The sequence below is a fragment of the Psilocybe cubensis genome, chromosome 7 (genome assembly GCF_017499595.1).
Source record: "Psilocybe cubensis strain MGC-MH-2018 chromosome 7, whole genome shotgun sequence".
Classification (NCBI taxonomy): domain Eukaryota; kingdom Fungi; phylum Basidiomycota; class Agaricomycetes; order Agaricales; family Agrocybaceae; genus Psilocybe; species Psilocybe cubensis.
In genome coordinates, this window is record NC_063005.1 from 548826 (window position 1) to 565486 (window position 16661).

At 45.4% G+C, this 16661-nt stretch overlaps 6 protein-coding genes across 6 annotated transcripts; 4 read left to right on the forward strand and 2 right to left on the reverse strand.

Annotated features, from left to right (window-relative positions):
* Positions 1 to 2644: 2644 nt before the first annotated feature.
* On the reverse strand, positions 2645 to 4133 carry JR316_0007718 (putative aminomethyltransferase, mitochondrial; the record flags this gene model as incomplete). Its single annotated transcript, XM_047893449.1, has 6 exons — positions 2645 to 2820; positions 2988 to 3104; positions 3164 to 3341; positions 3396 to 3538; positions 3599 to 3922; positions 4079 to 4133. The coding sequence occupies 6 exons, from the start codon at positions 4131 to 4133 to the stop codon at positions 2645 to 2647; spliced, it is 993 nt and encodes a 330-aa protein (XP_047746764.1).
* Positions 4134 to 4553: 420 nt separating this feature from the next.
* JR316_0007719 (Coronin-like protein crn1) lies at positions 4554 to 6525 on the forward strand (the record flags this gene model as incomplete). The annotated part of the gene is made up of 7 exons (XM_047893450.1): positions 4554 to 4585; positions 4656 to 4752; positions 4815 to 5577; positions 5633 to 5642; positions 5697 to 5892; positions 5954 to 6325; positions 6385 to 6525. 7 exons carry the CDS (start codon positions 4554 to 4556, stop codon positions 6523 to 6525), a joined length of 1611 nt encoding a protein of 536 aa, XP_047746765.1.
* A 3038-nt stretch (positions 6526 to 9563) lies between these two features.
* JR316_0007720 (Acyl-coenzyme A oxidase 2) lies at positions 9564 to 11376 on the forward strand (the record flags this gene model as incomplete). Its single annotated transcript, XM_047893451.1, has 14 exons — positions 9564 to 9601; positions 9656 to 9748; positions 9804 to 9960; positions 10017 to 10047; positions 10101 to 10252; positions 10308 to 10328; positions 10388 to 10444; positions 10503 to 10599; positions 10653 to 10753; positions 10817 to 10837; positions 10891 to 11039; positions 11100 to 11123; positions 11189 to 11250; positions 11306 to 11376. 14 exons carry the CDS (start codon positions 9564 to 9566, stop codon positions 11374 to 11376), a joined length of 1074 nt encoding a protein of 357 aa, XP_047746766.1.
* A 958-nt stretch (positions 11377 to 12334) lies between these two features.
* JR316_0007721 (flavodoxin-like fold protein) lies at positions 12335 to 13168 on the forward strand (the record flags this gene model as incomplete). The annotated part of the gene is made up of 5 exons (XM_047893452.1): positions 12335 to 12392; positions 12444 to 12501; positions 12556 to 12709; positions 12770 to 12983; positions 13041 to 13168. The coding sequence occupies 5 exons, from the start codon at positions 12335 to 12337 to the stop codon at positions 13166 to 13168; spliced, it is 612 nt and encodes a 203-aa protein (XP_047746767.1).
* A 276-nt stretch (positions 13169 to 13444) lies between these two features.
* Positions 13445 to 14316, forward strand: JR316_0007722 (Protoplast secreted protein 2; the record flags this gene model as incomplete). Its single annotated transcript, XM_047893453.1, has 5 exons — positions 13445 to 13511; positions 13568 to 13625; positions 13699 to 13852; positions 13914 to 14127; positions 14186 to 14316. The coding sequence occupies 5 exons, from the start codon at positions 13445 to 13447 to the stop codon at positions 14314 to 14316; spliced, it is 624 nt and encodes a 207-aa protein (XP_047746768.1).
* Positions 14317 to 14546: 230 nt separating this feature from the next.
* JR316_0007723 (Deoxyribose-phosphate aldolase) lies at positions 14547 to 15563 on the reverse strand (the record flags this gene model as incomplete). Its single annotated transcript, XM_047893454.1, has 4 exons — positions 14547 to 14601; positions 14659 to 15063; positions 15127 to 15224; positions 15339 to 15563. The coding sequence occupies 4 exons, from the start codon at positions 15561 to 15563 to the stop codon at positions 14547 to 14549; spliced, it is 783 nt and encodes a 260-aa protein (XP_047746769.1).
* Positions 15564 to 16661: the final 1098 nt, after the last annotated feature.

Here is a 16661-nt window from a genome sequence, read left to right on the forward strand (position 1 = left end):
GTAGGCTTGGGTTGTTAAAAAACTAGTAGAAGAGAAGCTATGTGACCGCTAAACTGAGATGTAGAGGCCATAATACTTCCAGCTTTTATAACCCAGAATCGAGTCCAAACAAGTCAAACACAGAAGCAAGCTCGACTGAAAAGAGTTAGCGCAGAGACGTGCTAAGAGACTTTCCTGGGAATAATCTTGCAAGCGCTTGAGGCTGTCTTCCTGCTAATTCCATTACTTTCGGTCTTCCACCATACAATTTTTTATTTCCGCATCACAAATGGTATCTATGCAGATGTTACATTGTAGGAAATTTACCAAAAAACTACCTTTTGATATTGCTTTAGGTTAAACCAAGGTTTTCTAAAACCGACATCTACAGGTTCATCTATAGAGGTAACTTGACAATATCTTTTTCTCCACGATATAATTTCTAAGTTAGCGTACGAGTTTGCCAATGGTTAGGAGTGAAGTCTATCTTCTTTGCAGTACAAGATCCACCAATTTAATTCGGCAAAACCACAAGACGTCATACCATTGTTGTACATCGGTTTCACTTCATCTGCATCTTACAGTCTTGAAGAACTTTCCCTCTTACGTCTCGAAATGTTGATATTATCCCCAGTCAATGCAAGTTACTCTAGCCCAGATAAACACACTCTCATGTATCAGTTGAACTGAGGTGAGTAAAAATTGAACGTTGGTAGTTGTCTACGTTGTATTTTCAAGCCACCCTGGTCACCCTTTCCTTCCGGGTTCCAAACTTGGAATATGGAGTCAAATAGGCACCAGAACCTTCCCAAAGAGCTACTATCCATTTATGCTCTAGAAGTTGAGAAGAAAGAGACATGAAACCGGGGACCAAAGGATTTTTCTGAAAATAATTCGTGCAGTGTAATTACACAGAATTATGTCCCCACATCCGGGCAGTGAATGCACAGCCAATGCTTCATCGTGTCTATTATTAAACTCCAGATCGAAGAGTATAGCCCTTCAGTACTCCGTCTTGAAGGTTGAAGCTTTAATGGGCAATTGAATTTTGAATAGTCAATTCTAAAGGTGTGGTGTGAGACGCAAATTCGGCAGTCACTGCTTCCACATTTGCATATGGGCAGTGGAAATGACCTCGGAAAGAAATTATACTAGTCCCCTCAGGCCTCTCGTGCTGCTCGTCAATGAGTGCGTCGCCGTTGCGGCCATGCGCAGGTCCGGGCACGTCCGGTACCATAGATCTGTCTTGTACAAGGCATGCGCCTCTGCACGGAATACAATGAATTCGAATCCCGAGACAGCGTCACCCAGGCGTCACCATACCCAAGCATCAACGCTTCTCAAAGCGGTCCTTGTGGTCAAACGCCGACTTTCCGATATATCAGGCTATTTTTTCCTGAAATGCCGTCGATGTCCAAGGAGGGCAATGCGGATATGTTTAGATGTTGAATCATAATTCTCTCCGCAGCATGGGTTCCGGGAGTACCAAAATTGACTGCCTCCGTCTTTGCCTCGATCCTCCCAACTCTTTCTCACAAAATTCATAAAAATCCGGGGCTCCGGGGCACGGTCAACCACGTGAAAGCTTTCGTTTAGCCAACGGGAATAATTTTGCAGATGGAGTAGAACGCTTATTAGAGAGTTATCCGCGGAGAGATTAAATGAGGTGTGTGATAGGTCAGGCTTTTGGAGGCTATGTAGTATGCACAATTCTGTATACAGTGGGCCGAATTGTACGTTCCCTTTTCGTGCTTTGTGCACGCATAAAGCAGAAGTTGGAATTTTCGGTTCCGGAATTGAAAAGCAGGTCACGTTCTATGTAGCGAAGTACAAATGGACGCCACAAAACCACATACCCCAACGAAAGGATGTCAACGCCTGAACGCGTGAACATCTATAATGTCGACAGAAATATCTTGTAGCCAATCGCGATGAACCAATAAAAGTGTAAAGCAATGGTTTCCGTTCAGATCTTTCCCAAGATAGATAGGGTGATAAGCAGGTCTTTGATGGCTAAAAATCAAAACATCAGTTCAAGTCAGTCGCCCAACTCTCATCAGAAATGCAACTTCAACTGCCGCGATAAAAGGACGCGACATTAATGATGCTCCACATGAGAAACAAACACAAAAGGAGAAGGGCAGATCGTGGAAAGCGTTTTTGTTGTAAACATGTCAAGACAAAACGAGGACAAACCTTACATTTGAAAATCAAAATGACCAAAACAAAAGCGAAGTGATTGAAACGCCCAACTGCAAGGCCGTAAAACATGGAACGGGGCAATCACAATGAACCTTTTTAGTATTAGTCTGCAGCAAATCTTCCTGCTCAGCTTCTTCAAGGCACCATCCATCATGAAATCAGGAAAGGCTAGGTCAACGGGGGACGGAGACGGAGACACGGTCATTTGCACTCATTTGCATTCACCAAGTCGGAGCTTCTATGCCATCGGAAAGAGCCGATGACGGGTGCGTCTGATGGAAGAACAAAGGTCGTACCGAACCTGTTTGTTCGAAAGAGTGTTCAATTAGGATCCGAAATTGAGAATGAATTGAGAAGATATGACGATGAGGGTATAAACCAAAGGTAATGCATTTTTCTGTGTTGAACAGAATGAGATAGATTCAGGTTGCAGATGGTGAGGAATTCAACTAGACAACGGGCTTCATCCCCGCCAATAATTAGGCTTGACGAACGGCATTGGAGTCAATATAGCCTTGCGCCGCTGCTTGCGAACCTCAACTTCGACTTCTGTGCCCTTCTTGTGCCATCCAGACTGGATATATCCCATGGCTATGTTTTTGCCGAGAGTGGGAGAGGGGATTCCCGAAGTTACGACTCCTGGAAAGAAAGATGCAGAACAAGGTCAAATGAAAAACAGTTGTGAAGAAGTAGGTTGATGTGACTTGCCGATTTCTTCCTGTCCAAGTGGAGCGAATATTTTGGCACCCTCTGTGATGATTATTGAGAATCCGATCATCCTGCAGCCCACACAAACTGCGACTCACGACGCGCCGGGGCACCTTCAACGACCAGTCCTACTCGTCGCCTCGTGGGCCCTTCTTTCAGTTGCTTCTGGATAATATCCGCTCCGATAAAGCCACCGTCAACCTTGCGGTCTTTCCCTAGAGAATGATTTGTTGGACTTAAAAATATATTGCGAGGTGCTGATGAAAAGATATACCAATCACCCAAGACAGCCCTGCTTCAACTGGGGTCGTGGTTTCGTCTAGATCATTGCCGTAAAGACACATGCCCGCCTCCAGTCGCAGAGAATCTCGTGCCCCAAGACCAATCAGCTGAACTGGTGGTTTTAAAAGCATTGTGGCAACTTCTACGGTCTGGGATGGCGGTATAGAGATCTGGATGTACGTCAGATTGAGATTAATCTCCAACCACGGAAGCCTTCTGCTCACCTCAAAGCCATCTTCACCGGTATATCCTCCCCGAGCAACGTGAAGATTGAAGCCTTCTATGGGAACAAAAGCGGAGGTCCCGAAGGTTAGTTGCTTGAGGTCGAATGGTGTCAAGCTTTGTAGATATGATGCCGCTTCGGGACCTTGCGTCATGAATTATCACACCTCAGTTAATTTTTTGAAGGAGGAGAGAAAAATCCTACCTTGAAGGGCAAGCAGACCCCAATTCTCAAGTACTTCGTGCTCTACAGCTTCCTCAGCAGACTTTCCTGCGTTCCATTCTTCCAGCTTCTGGGCAAACCAGGCCAGATCCTCTTTTCGGCGACCTGCATTGGTCACAACGTAGAAAGCTTTCTCCGAATGCTTGGTAACAATGGTATCGTCGATGATTCCACCTTGAGGGTTCAAAAGTACGGACAAAGTAGATGAATATGGTTTCAGTTGAGCAAGAGACGAGGGCGTGAGCCATTCCAAAAACTGGGTTACACTTGTTCCGCGGAAGCTGTGGTTGTTCGGCTCGGTGAAAACTGGGCGATAGAATGAAAAAGAGATATATTACTTTGACTGAACCATATGTCCCACATCGAAAATACCGACGCTGTTGCGGACATGGTTGTGACTTGCGACTAGACACGTTGAATGAACTCAAAAAAAAAACCACCAGACATCGTGTGAAGACGTACCTTGTCCGACATCCCCGTACGATAGAGGCATTGAGTACCCAGCAAAGGGTACCATTTTGGCTCCATTCTTTAGATGAAAGTCGTAGAGCCCCGTCCGACTCAACTGTGGAAAAGATAGCACTTAGTGTGGGGCATCGTTCAAATAAGCGAGTGGTCATGTACTTGTTCTGAAGTGCTTGCATACCCGCGGGTACAGCGTTTGAAGGCCCCGTATCTGAGAAACGTCGAAGGCTGCCTCCTTAAGAGTGAGATACCACGGACGCCGGCCATGGTAACCATGAACCTTCAGTCAATGGAAAGGGGTTCAAGAACAAGAGGATGCAGCGGGCGGACAATCGGTTATTGTGACCCTAACCCTACAAGTACCATCAGACCCTGAACACCGCCGTATCCAAGCTCGTCGTTCCACACAACTACCACCAACTCAGATACTCCCCATTTTATCTTCTTTCTCCATTAACGGCAAACAGGAAGCATGTCTCGCTTTGTTCGGGCCTCAAAATATCGGTATGAACGCGTTGATGCCACACAGCCGCCTTGACGATCTAATCGTGCTGTAATCATCTCAATGATCTAGCCACGTCTTCGGGCAACCAGCGAAGAAGGAACACGGAATAGAGAACGTTAAAGTCACCAATAGTGCCTGGGACACCAACATTATCTCCGCCTCTGCGGTGAGGGCATTCACCTCGTATAAGATGAACGGTGTTGCTGATGATGTGTGATTGGGTGAAAGGAATACATCAGCGTGAACTGGAACGCGTCAGGAGGAGGTGCCTTCGCCATCTTACCTTTGCCCTCACCTTTCCAAGCTGTCCCTGGACTACCCTACAAGCTACCCGAAACCATTCCCTTAGCGCGTAGCCACACTGCTGCGGTTCTTGATACCGACTGGTCTCCCCACCACGACTCCATCGTGGCATCAGGAGGTGAAGATGGAAAGGTCATGATCTGGAAGGTTGAGCCCTCGCTCTTCGAAGGCTGGGGTCAGGAAGGATGGGTTGCTCAAGACTTCGACCCCGTACTTCGTATCGATGCCTCTCCTCGTAAAGTCGGGCAGGTATTATTCCACCCTACTGCCGAAAATGTCGTAGCAAGTTCGTCAGGAGAATACACTGTCAAGCTGTGGGATCTTGCCAACCCCGAAGACCCTCGAGCAGTCCTCACTGGCCATGGAGATATTGTGCAGAGCATGTCGTTTAACGCCACTGGCACACTCCTCGCAACCACTTCCAGGGACAAGAAGTTGCGTCTGTTTGACCCTCGTGTGGGAGGAGACCCGGTCAGGACAAACGATGGACACACTGGTATCAAAGGTTCGCGTGTTGCATGGATGGGTGAGCACGACAAAATTGCAACGACCGGCTTCAGTAAGATGTCGGATCGTCAGGTCGCCATTTGGGAGACTGGAGGATTGGGCAATGTCAAGACAATCTCATTGGATCAGTCTGCTGGTGTCGTGATGCCATTCTGGACCGATAACAATATTCTCTTCCTTGGTGAGCAAGTCGATAAATTTGGTAATTAATAACGTTCTGACATGTATCGTCACAGCTGGAAAGGGGTGCGTGTATATAAGTCGCTGAACTTTCCGCGTTCGCTGATCAAAGTCTAATAGAGACGGTAACATCCGTTACTATGAATATGAGTCCGACTCATTATTTGCTCTTTCTGAACATAAATCCTCCGAGCCTCAGCGCGGAATGTGCTTCCTCCCCAGGCGATCCCTGAACGTCGCGGAGTGCGAAATTGCTCGCGCTTATAAAGTTCACGGATCGTCAATTGAACCTATTGCCTTCATTGTTCCACGAAAGGTATGTACTGCTTTGATTGTTTTTTTTTTAAAAAAAATCTTAACTCATCATCTGTCGACAGGCCGATTCTTTCCAATCAGACATCTACCCACCAGCACCCTCAATCGAGCCATCACTCTCTGCTTCCGAATTCTTCAACGGAAAAGTAGCGCCTCGCAAGCTTGTCAACCTCGCAGACGGATCGACCATCTCCGGACCTAAACCAAGCAGTGTTCCTACTGCCGCTCCCGTCCAGTCTCCCATCCAACCCACGCGCACTTTCAGCGCTGCGGCACCATCCCCGGCGCCTTTGGCCGTTCCACCCCCATCGGCGGTACCCGCTGCAGAACCTTCCCCAGTATCAGCCGCACCTGCACAGAAGAGCTGGGCACCATCTCCTTCCCCTGCTATCGAGTCCAGGACCCCTTCACGATCTCAAACAAGTGATTCCAAAGTATGTCGCCGTAGTATTTATTCAGATGAATATCTGCTTATTGTATGTAAAACCAATAGGATAGCTTCCTCGCGTCCGAGAATGCGCGTCTAGAAGGCGAGCTGCGCGAGGCACGCGAAAAAATCAGGAACTTAGAGCTTCAAGTCGAGTCTATTCGTGCCAACGCCAGAAAGGCTGCTCAGGCTCTATTGGACCAATAAAACAGCCGCTCCGACAATCGATACACATGATGTATCGAGCAGCGTTGATCGTCGAACGATCTGTAGAAAAAGGGAGAGATATGTTTTTTGAGGAAGTAACAAGTTATTTATTACCCGTTTCTGGATTTTTGAATTTCAAGGCAATGTTAAAAATATTTCTTGGATTTATTTCACTCTTTTCTCCCTTCTCTTGATAACAGGTCGAAGCAAACTCATCAACTCTTCCCGCGAATTCCATTCTTAACCAGCAGTCGTATACATCACGTGACACTATTGAATGTATCACCGAAAATGCTCTCATTGAAGGCAACATAGACTGCATTTTGCCGCAATGTTGGAATTTAGTCAATATTCAGAAAGTTTTGATATAGGAATTACTCGACTCACCGACTAACTTTCACTAGATTGGAGTCGGCTCAGAGGTAATGGTCCACACAACAGTAGTGGTAACATCCGTAACGTAGGGTGGGTCGGTGATGACCGCATGCACAATTCTAGTAGCCGTGAATACCCCGGTAAGTTGAGCCTAAGGAAAGGTAAGCTACTGCGTCGCCGTCGAGGAGGAGTGCCATATATACCGTGGTTTGAGAGGCAATCAGAAAGAACGAAACAACAGTAGAGGATAGCTTCATGCTGAGGCTGGTGAGATTGTGTGTCGATGAAATTGGGTTGAGAGGTGAGATGCACTAAGCTTGGTTATTTTAATGACGAATTGTCTGCAGCTAAGATAAAGGAAAGGATAAGGATATCAGGGTAGTTGCCACCTGGTACACTTTTTGAAACACTTATTCTCAGAAGGCGGCCGTGTACATCAGGGGTGAGATGTATCCCTTCTTTTGGGACACTCATTAGTCCTTTGGTTTCCGTCTTCTCAATTTGGAAGCGCACAATGACCCCAATGCCCATAAAAATGCTCAGCAGACCTCAGTATAAATTGAATTACGGGTAAGACTATATATCACACACATAAATGGCGCAACTTGAACCTGAACAGAATGTGTGGAATTTGACAGGTGTGGGTTTTGATGAACATCTTCTGCCCATAAAATGTTCAGAAAAGGAACTAGATATAATTCTCGGACTCAGTGTAACTCGCCAATATAGCGATGTCGCGCTCTTGGCAAAACTAAACAACTTTGGATGGTTCAAAACAAGCATGACAAATATAACCCCAGGATCTTTGTTTTTTACAGATCAAAAAGGTCACTCGCAGACGGGCGCTTATTTGGTTGCTCTTCTAAACTTGAAGGTCTTTATATTCACAGAAGTGGTGTCAGTCTATCTAAAGTATAACCGACTAATTCTCTAATACCTGTTCCGCGTCATTGACATTACGGGATGTACCTTGATCTATTTCAGTAAGCTTTAATGCGACGGAGGCGACCTCGATGACGCACTTTGTGACATCATAAACTTGACTAAAGGCACAATTTGAACACGATATTTCACAGGTTTACAGCATTCTACATATAGGACCTGTGGCGTTTAGTGACATTATCATACCTTGGCATATATTCATTTCACATCTGTAAGTACCTAATGTCAGTCTACGTTGTGGAACTAGAGCACCAGAGTCTCTCACCACAACTGTGGGGAACATTGGTTAGAAGACATGATTTACTTGAGTTGGACAGAGGAGGCCACACAGGCCAGAGTAGTAATGGAAATCAGTCTTGACGATTTCTATCCCGAGTTGTTCTCGGCGGGACCGAGTTTGAGTATCGCCTGTGGGCGCTTCGGACATATCCGTTATGTCGGTTTCTCACGTTCTGCAATTGATCAGCGTTTATCATAGCAACCTATAATGGTTGTTCGTATGGATATAACCATACAATCTCCCAGCTGACTTGGGATAGTATGACGATTTCAAGGATTCGCACTAAAACATCTGACTAGATTTCTACCTTTTCCATTGTCAATTACAATCAGTGCCTTGCAGGAGTCTTAACGTTTCTCTCACCACAAAATTCCACTATCTGGGGACAATTGTGGCTCGTGCTAGCCAAGTAAAGGGATGAAAGGCCAACGGAATATTTTTTGAAAAAAGTCCAGGGTCTTTCACGCGAACCATGCGAACTAAATCGGTGTCGGATAGCTCGTTAATAGGGAATGCTTCACGATGCTAATTATAAAGGTAGGCGTCTGGATTATCAATTCAACAGCAACAGCTTCCTCTCCCTCCAATGCGTAGCCTTTTTGCAATCTTCGTGTCTATTTTACTTTTCCATGAAGTGTCAGCATCCATTGGACCTGTTGCGACTTTAAACATTGCCAACCACAACATCGCGCCAGATGGGTTCACTCGTAGCACAGTACTTGCCGGAGGAACGTTTCCTGGACCTCTTATCGTTGGAAACAAGGTAAAGCTTATGAGATATACTGTTTTCACATACTCTACTGACAATCCTTACCAGGGTGATAACTTCCAACTGAATGTTGTGAACAGCTTGACCGATATTACCATGGACAAGACCACGTCAATTGTAAGGGATACCCCACGTAACTTCGAGAAACTAGTCTAATGAATACAACATCATTTAGCATTGGCACGGCCTTTTTCAGAAAGGAACCGCATGGGCGGACGGTCCCACCTTTGTGACTCAATGCCCAATTGCCAGCGGTGACTCGTTCCTTTACAATTTCTTTAGTGATGAACAGGCAGGAACCTATTGGTATCACTCCCATATGTGTAAGTAGCCTTACCATATCACGGTACGGCTTTGTTTGCTCATTAAATATTTAGCCAACCAATATTGTGACGGCCTGAGAGGTGCATTTGTGATATATGATCCGAATGACCCTCATCTAAACTTGTACGACGTTGATAATGGTAATTAACTTACTGTCATCGACATTCCTTCTTGCTGATTCAGAGCAACTTCATTGTTATCCAGAGAATACCGTCATCACTGTTGGAGACTGGTAAGCAACTGAGTCAATTCTACAATTTGGAATAATGCCTAAATAGAAGCTAGGTATCGTAAGTTACTTGCACCGCCCTGAGTCGAACGAGGCAGAAACGGTATTCATGCGATATAATGACAGATGTTCCTTCTCCTCAAGAGGGCCCAGTTCCGTGAGTGTCATAAATTTTTACATTTCCTAGAACACCATTCAATGTTTTATGAAGGACTCCCGATTCTACGGTAATCAATGGAAAGGGCCGTTATGCTGGGGGCCCTGCTTCTCCACTTGCCATAGTCAACGTGGTCCAGGGTACCAAGTATGTACCGTCCAAAAATAACTCCCCATCACATTTCCTGAAATAGGCATTTCAGATACCGGTTCCGACTTGTTTCCATTTCCTGTGATCCAAATTTCGTCTTTTCGATTGACGGACATACCATGAAAATCATCGAAGTCGAAGGAGAAAACGTTGTTCCTATTGATGTTGACTCCATACAAATATTTGCTGGTCAAAGATACTCGTTTGTCGTGAGTAACGTCAGTCGTATAACCTTTAGAACATCTCTAATTTTGGAACGTGATAGCTAAATGCGAACCAAGAAATTGACAACTACTGTAAGATTTTTGTGTATTCCGGAGTTACTTTCTGACAAGTCATGACTCCGAAGGGATCCGCGCACAACCAAGTGTTGGGACATTAGGATTTTTAGGTGGATTGAACTCCGCAATTTTGCGATATAGCGGTGCGGCCGCCACATATCCTGCATTTGTCCTGATACCACCGGTCTCTACATCACCTCTGCGTGAAATCGATTTGCATGTAGGTGTCTTTCTTGTCGTAATTCTATAAACAATTTCGCTGAATATTGTTATAGCCGTTGACAAATCCTGCTGCAGTACGTGCTTGATTTCCCCCATGGTGGTGAGAGTTTTAATAGAAATTGTTAAATTCTAGCCTGGATTGCCCACCATAGGTGGAGCAGACGTCAACATAAACCTTGCCCTTGGATTTGTGAGTTCAAACGACCATACTTTATTGACATTATGATCAACTGAGTGATCTGGCTTAGAACCCCTTGACACTGCAATTCCTAGTGAATGGTGTTCCCTTTGTTTCCCCTAATGTCCCTGTCCTTCTGCAGATTCTCAGTGGTACTACAAGTGCCGGTAAGGATCGATTTAACTGTTCCATTTATGTAAAAGTTGATGCGTTTGTGTAGCCTCACTTCTTCCCTCTGGATCCATCTACCCACTTCCTCCAAATAAAGTTATTGAGATTACCATTCCCGGCGGCCTATTGACCAGTGTAGTGGGTGCTCCGGTAAGCTCTTGAACTTCCATTCTTTTTCATGGTTTAATTTTTCTCTATGACATCGGTATTCAGCATCCCTTCCATCTTCACGGGGTGAGTAATTGAAGCTTTCAATCCGAAGCATTTTTTTAATTGGGTGCCATCAGCATACATTCAGCGTCATTAGGAGTGCTGGAAGTCTTACCTACAACTATGTGGACCCAGTTCGGCGTGATGTTGTCAGCACAGGTATTCTTGGAGACGATGTTACCATCCGCTTCGTGACCGACAATCCGGGACCTTGGTTCCTCCATTGGTAAGACTTCCCTCTTGTAGCTTTGGTAAATTAACAACAATTCTAACGTCTTATGTGAAGCCACATTGACTGGCATCTTAATACGTCAGTAATTCTCTTCGTCATATTAGCACATATGAACATATTCACTGACGAGTTGTACTTTGTAGTGGCCTCGCAGTAGTCATGGTGGAGGACATTGACGATATTGAATCTGCAAATCCTGTTCCGAGTATGTTTCTACTTCTTTAAATTCTACACGATCTTACTCTAATGATGTAACAAAGCGGCTTGGGAGGACTTGTGTCCGATTTATGATACCCTCACTGACAATGACAAAGGTGCCATTGTGCCGTAGAGATATCCAAACTTCGAAGAAGAACAGAGATCTTTTATGTGCTGTTTTGGGTAGAGTTTCAGAGTTGTTAAATATTTAGCTACAAAGAATTAATGACATCAAGTTCCCCTGTGATTCAATCTTTGAAGCTCGGGGCTTAAAGAGATGTACACGTACATTCTTTTTTTTGCAAGAAACCAGGATTGAACGCAGGTTCACGCAGATTAAAGAACGTGGACTCGCCGAAGCCGAAAGCCGGGTTCGATGTCGATCCTCGCGTGGCCATCAAGCGCGATCACCTGATCCTATCATGGCCTAGGCTCGGCATGAAGAGGATACATAAGCGCCGAGTAGAACTTTACGGAAATTTCTGCTGTTTATATCCATGTTGCAGAGCGTCACAGAGCGGTTGCAATACCAAGTACTGCTTGAGAGTGAATACGTGTCTCTACGTGTATTGGTATGATGTCAGTACATGTTGATTGGATTTTTAACGATTATCACGATATGCGACTCGAAAACGGTAGTCGGCGCTGGCAATCGGCAGCTAAAGTGGAAGTGCTCCGAAAGTAAAATATGCCATTAGATATTCTAAGTTTGTGTGGCTCCTCAACTAATCATTTTCAGTGTTGTACATAGGGTTGTAGTTGTTGTAATGGGTTGTAAAGGGTTGACTGATCATTTCGTATGACTGGGAACGATTTAGTCAAAAAGATTGGCATTTGAAATTTCCTTTCCTGATCAAGAAACGGATTCTCATGAAAAGAGGTGAAAAGCCCCTATCCTCAATAACGTTATTCGAAATTTTCTAAGCGAGTCGCGTTGTGCTTTCAAGCTTACGCCATATAAAAAGGATGAATAATGTACGATTATTGCTATATAAACCCCAGTAAAATCTGGACATCTTCCATCGTCAACAACCTCTGCACTTTACTACCCCTCACATCTAAAGCCATCTAACACCTCCACTTCCTCAAAAATGTCTTCACCCAAGATTGCTATTGTCATTTATTCCATGTACGGCCACATCGCACAGTGTGAGTGACATTTACACAATTTCGATGCGATCGATCTAAGTGTTTGAGAAGTGGCCGAGGCTGAGAAGGCTGGTATCGAGGCTGCTGGTGGCAAGGCCACGATCTACCAGTACGTCCACTCTTTTCCTTGGGGGAAATATTCTTCCCGACTGTTCTTTCACAGAGTCGCGGAGACTCTCCCTCAGGAGGTTCTCACCAAGATGTACGCTCCTGCTAAACCCGACTACCCTATCGCCACCGCCGAGACTCTCACCGAATACGATGGATTCATCTTCGGCATCCCCACCAGATTCGGTAATATGCCCGCTCAACTCAAGGTACGCGATGACTCAATATTTAATCCTTGCTGGTATCTGTGGCATTAATCACAATCGCAGACTTTCTGGGATACTACTGGACAGCTTTGGGCCAAAGGTGCTCTCGCTGGAAAATACGCTGGCGTATTCGTCTCGACCGCTGGTCTCGGAGGAGGACAGGAGTCCACCATCTTGAACTTCATCACCACCCTTGCTCACCACGGAATCCTTTACGTCCCTCTTGGCTACTCTACTGCCTTCGGTCAATTGACCAACGTCGATGAAGTTCATGGAGGTGCGTTGCAATTATATATTGAGTCATATCGAGGAACTCACATCGCCTCTCTTTCAGGATCCCCCTACGGAGCTGGAACCCTGGCATCCGGCACCGGTGCCCGTCAACCCTCGAAGCTCGAGCTCGAAGTTGCCACAATCCAAGGAAAATCCTTCTACGAGACCCTTTCCAAGGTCAAACTATAGAGAAATTTAGAATTACGGGGAAAGATATAGAGCCGTATAAATGGTATAGAATTAATAGGTAATCTGGAATAATCACATTGCAATTGTAATACAATCCATGAACATCTCTTTTGGAGCCCCGCGTCGGAGTCGCGACTCGCGTGCACCCTTGAAAGGCACAGTCCAAAAATAGCATGAAGTCTTTCTGTCTGAGACTCGCAGCTTGCAAGCTTGCACTTCCAAAACCTGTTTAATAGCGAAAACCTTTTCGTTTTTGTAAACCCAACACCTTTCTCTATGTCTCCCAACTCTAAGCCTAAAGTTGCCATCGTAATTTATTCCATGTACGGGCATATATTAAAGAGTAAGTTTAGATAGTTGTGTCTTCAAAGTGTCAATTGAGTTCATACTACATCCAAGTGGCCGAGAGCGTCAAAGAAGGGATTGTATCAAAAGGTGGCGAGGCCGATATATATCAGTTAGTCTTATTCCTACCAATGTCATCGTTACAACCCCATAGCTGACTCATGACGGGCGACGCATATATCTAGAGTCCAAGAAACGCTCTCGGACGAAATCTTGACCAAGATGTCTGCGCCTCCCAAGTCTAACTACCCTATTGCAACCCCAGAAACGTTGACGAAATACGGCGCCTTCATCTTCGGAATACCTACTCGGTATGGAAACATGCCCGCTCAGCTAAAGGTATAACCCCCCAAGACAAATGGATGGCTGCGCATATATTCACATTTTGTGCCACTTTCAGACTTTTTGGGATGCAACCGGAAAGCTATGGGCACAAGGAAGCCTTTCCGGAAAATACGCAGGGGTGTTCGTTGGCACGTCAGGTCCTGGCGGAGGGCAAGAAATGACGGTGCTCACGTTCATGTCAACCTTGGTGCATCACGGCATGATTTTTGTGCCGCTTGGGTACGCAACTGGATATGCGAAGATGGTGTCCTTGGACGAAGTTCATGGAGGTCTGATTCGCACCCTACAGCTCAAAATCCAGTTAATTGAGCGTTTTTTTTTACACAGGATCTCCTTGGGGAGCTGGAACATTCGCGGGACCGGACGGAGCCCGTTTCCCCACTGAGCGCGAGCTCGAGATTGCTAAACTCCAAGGGCAGGCGTTTTATGAAGCTGTTTCCCGAGTCAAAGGCCTTTAGGAGCAGCATTCGTTCAAAAAAAAAAAACTTCGCATTGTAACACGTTTTATCAACAGAATTCAAGAAATCGGCATTGCCAAATTTCACCTAGCACTACCTGCCTGTGTCCAGTGTGTGATCATTGAAATTTAGTCCAATGACCGCTGCATTATATCAAGAAAACCATTACGTGTTGACAAATCTTGTGTGATATGATTTCTAACGCCACTTTGTTAGGAGGATATGACGGATTAATATCCATCCCCAACAACGACAGCGTCTTTGATTAACGTGACACCAGACGACCTATAAATTTTGATTAAATGGAGAGTCATCTTATCATGATTATCCAAAAACACTCACGTCCCTATCCTCTCGGCCCCGGCTAAAAACATCTCTTTACAGGCGTCGAAAGAGCGAACACCCCCAGATGCTTTGACTTGTACATTTCCCTTGTACTTCACGGCTCTATACATGAGCCGCACATCCTCTTTGGTGGCCCCACTTCCTGAAGCAAATCCAGTTGAGGTTTTTACAAAAGCGGCACCAGCTTCCGCAGAGAGAATACAGGCTGCTATCTTGAGTTCTGGCGAAGGAATCAACCCAGTCTCTATGATGACCTTTACAGGGACAGGAGCGCAAGCCGTGATAATGGTCTTGAGATGGTTATAAATTTCACGATATTGGGTCACATCGGAAAGAAGCAGGCCAACAGGGATGACAGTGTCAACTTCTAGTGCACCGTCTTTGATGGCTTGTTGTGCTTCGCTGTGTCGATCCTTGGTTAGCCTTTCAGTGATTCCTGGGAACAGGAAAATTTGACGAACTGACTAGGCTTTGGCGTCCGCTGATCCGGCACCAAGAGGAAATCCGACTACACAGCACGCGATTGTCTTCGAGTTTGCCGCAGCGAGACGTTCTGTCACTCTCTTGACGTAGATTCCATTCACACAACAAGACTGCGAAGGCCGGGCAAAAAAAATGTGAAGGCTGTCAGTAAGCCGGAACGAAAAAAATGGAAACCATGCTATGGCCATGCGTACTTTGAAGCCGTACTGGATTGCCTCATCGCAGAGACTGTCGATTTGCGAAGGGGTTGCATCCTGTTTGAGCAACGTGTGGTCGATCGTCAGAGGGAAACGTGGGTCGCTCGGCGTGCTTAGAGAGGCCAAAGGCGTCGAATCATCAGTGGATACATTTTGTCCTAGAACCTCAGCTACTTTCGATTGGATAAAGGAGGTCCATTCTTCCTCTGTCCACTCGGCCATTGTGTGGATCGTGTATTCGAGTAATGAGCTCGGTCGGAGCAAAAGCTGGGAACAGCCTTGGTGAACGTGATAAAGAAAGTCCAATCCCGGATGGTTCAAGATCGTCGGTGGCGGGCCGCAATCACCGCATTTGTTCGTTCATTTTTATCTCAAGCACCGATTGGTTCCTCGTCCGCGGCCATGCAGAAAAATGAGTAGAAAGCTCATACAGTGACCGCGAGTATCTTGGGATCTTTGCAGTCCCACACTTCACCTGGGGATCGTGTGGGCATGTCCATGTCATCTAAGAGACAACCCAACCTGACGAGAGCTACCCTTGACATCATTGCTTCATCACCCTGACCAGCTCCTTTAGTTCCGCTATGACGAAATTCTTTGCTCATTTTATATCGATTTGGGAGCCTCAAGCAAACCGCCTATAGCTCTTAATTATTTCTTATTTTAGTGGCTAAAGTGACGAGCTTCAATACCGATGTCCAAGGCGCGCATGGATCAACGATGTTAAATTAGAACCAATGAACTTGGCGGTGTTGGGCAGATTCTTTGTTTCAATGATAATCAAAAATGCGGCGATGCTTTTATTTTTTACAAGTAGAGAAATTACAATAGCAACTCACCAAAATATGAAGTTGTGAGGTTGCAGGTTCTAGAATCAGCGTCTAATAGTGATCGTTGAAGGATGTTTGCGCTAGTCCTCTTTTGACGATGCTCTGGACTGAGATGGTAGTTGATCGACCGATGGCCAGCCCTTTTTTCCTTGTATAGTTCAAGGTCTGGTCTCTGACATCGAACAAGATCTTATACCAATAATAGATCTCAGTCAATTTAACCGACTTAAGTTTCTAGTATGCTTTGAATCTTTCATTTAAGACGAGATAGACGAAAATGGTCTTGTTCTCTCATGACTTGCAGAGCTCAATATTGATTTTAATTCCCTAGAGTGGAGGCTCCACAGATGAAGACGACTGATGCATCGAATTCATGAGGAATATCGCACAGATAAATGATCGATCCGAAAGGACAATATGTATTTTGGCAGCAGATTGTATTGTTACCGAATCAATTGCATTGATTTTTGTGCTGCAAAGGACACGCCCG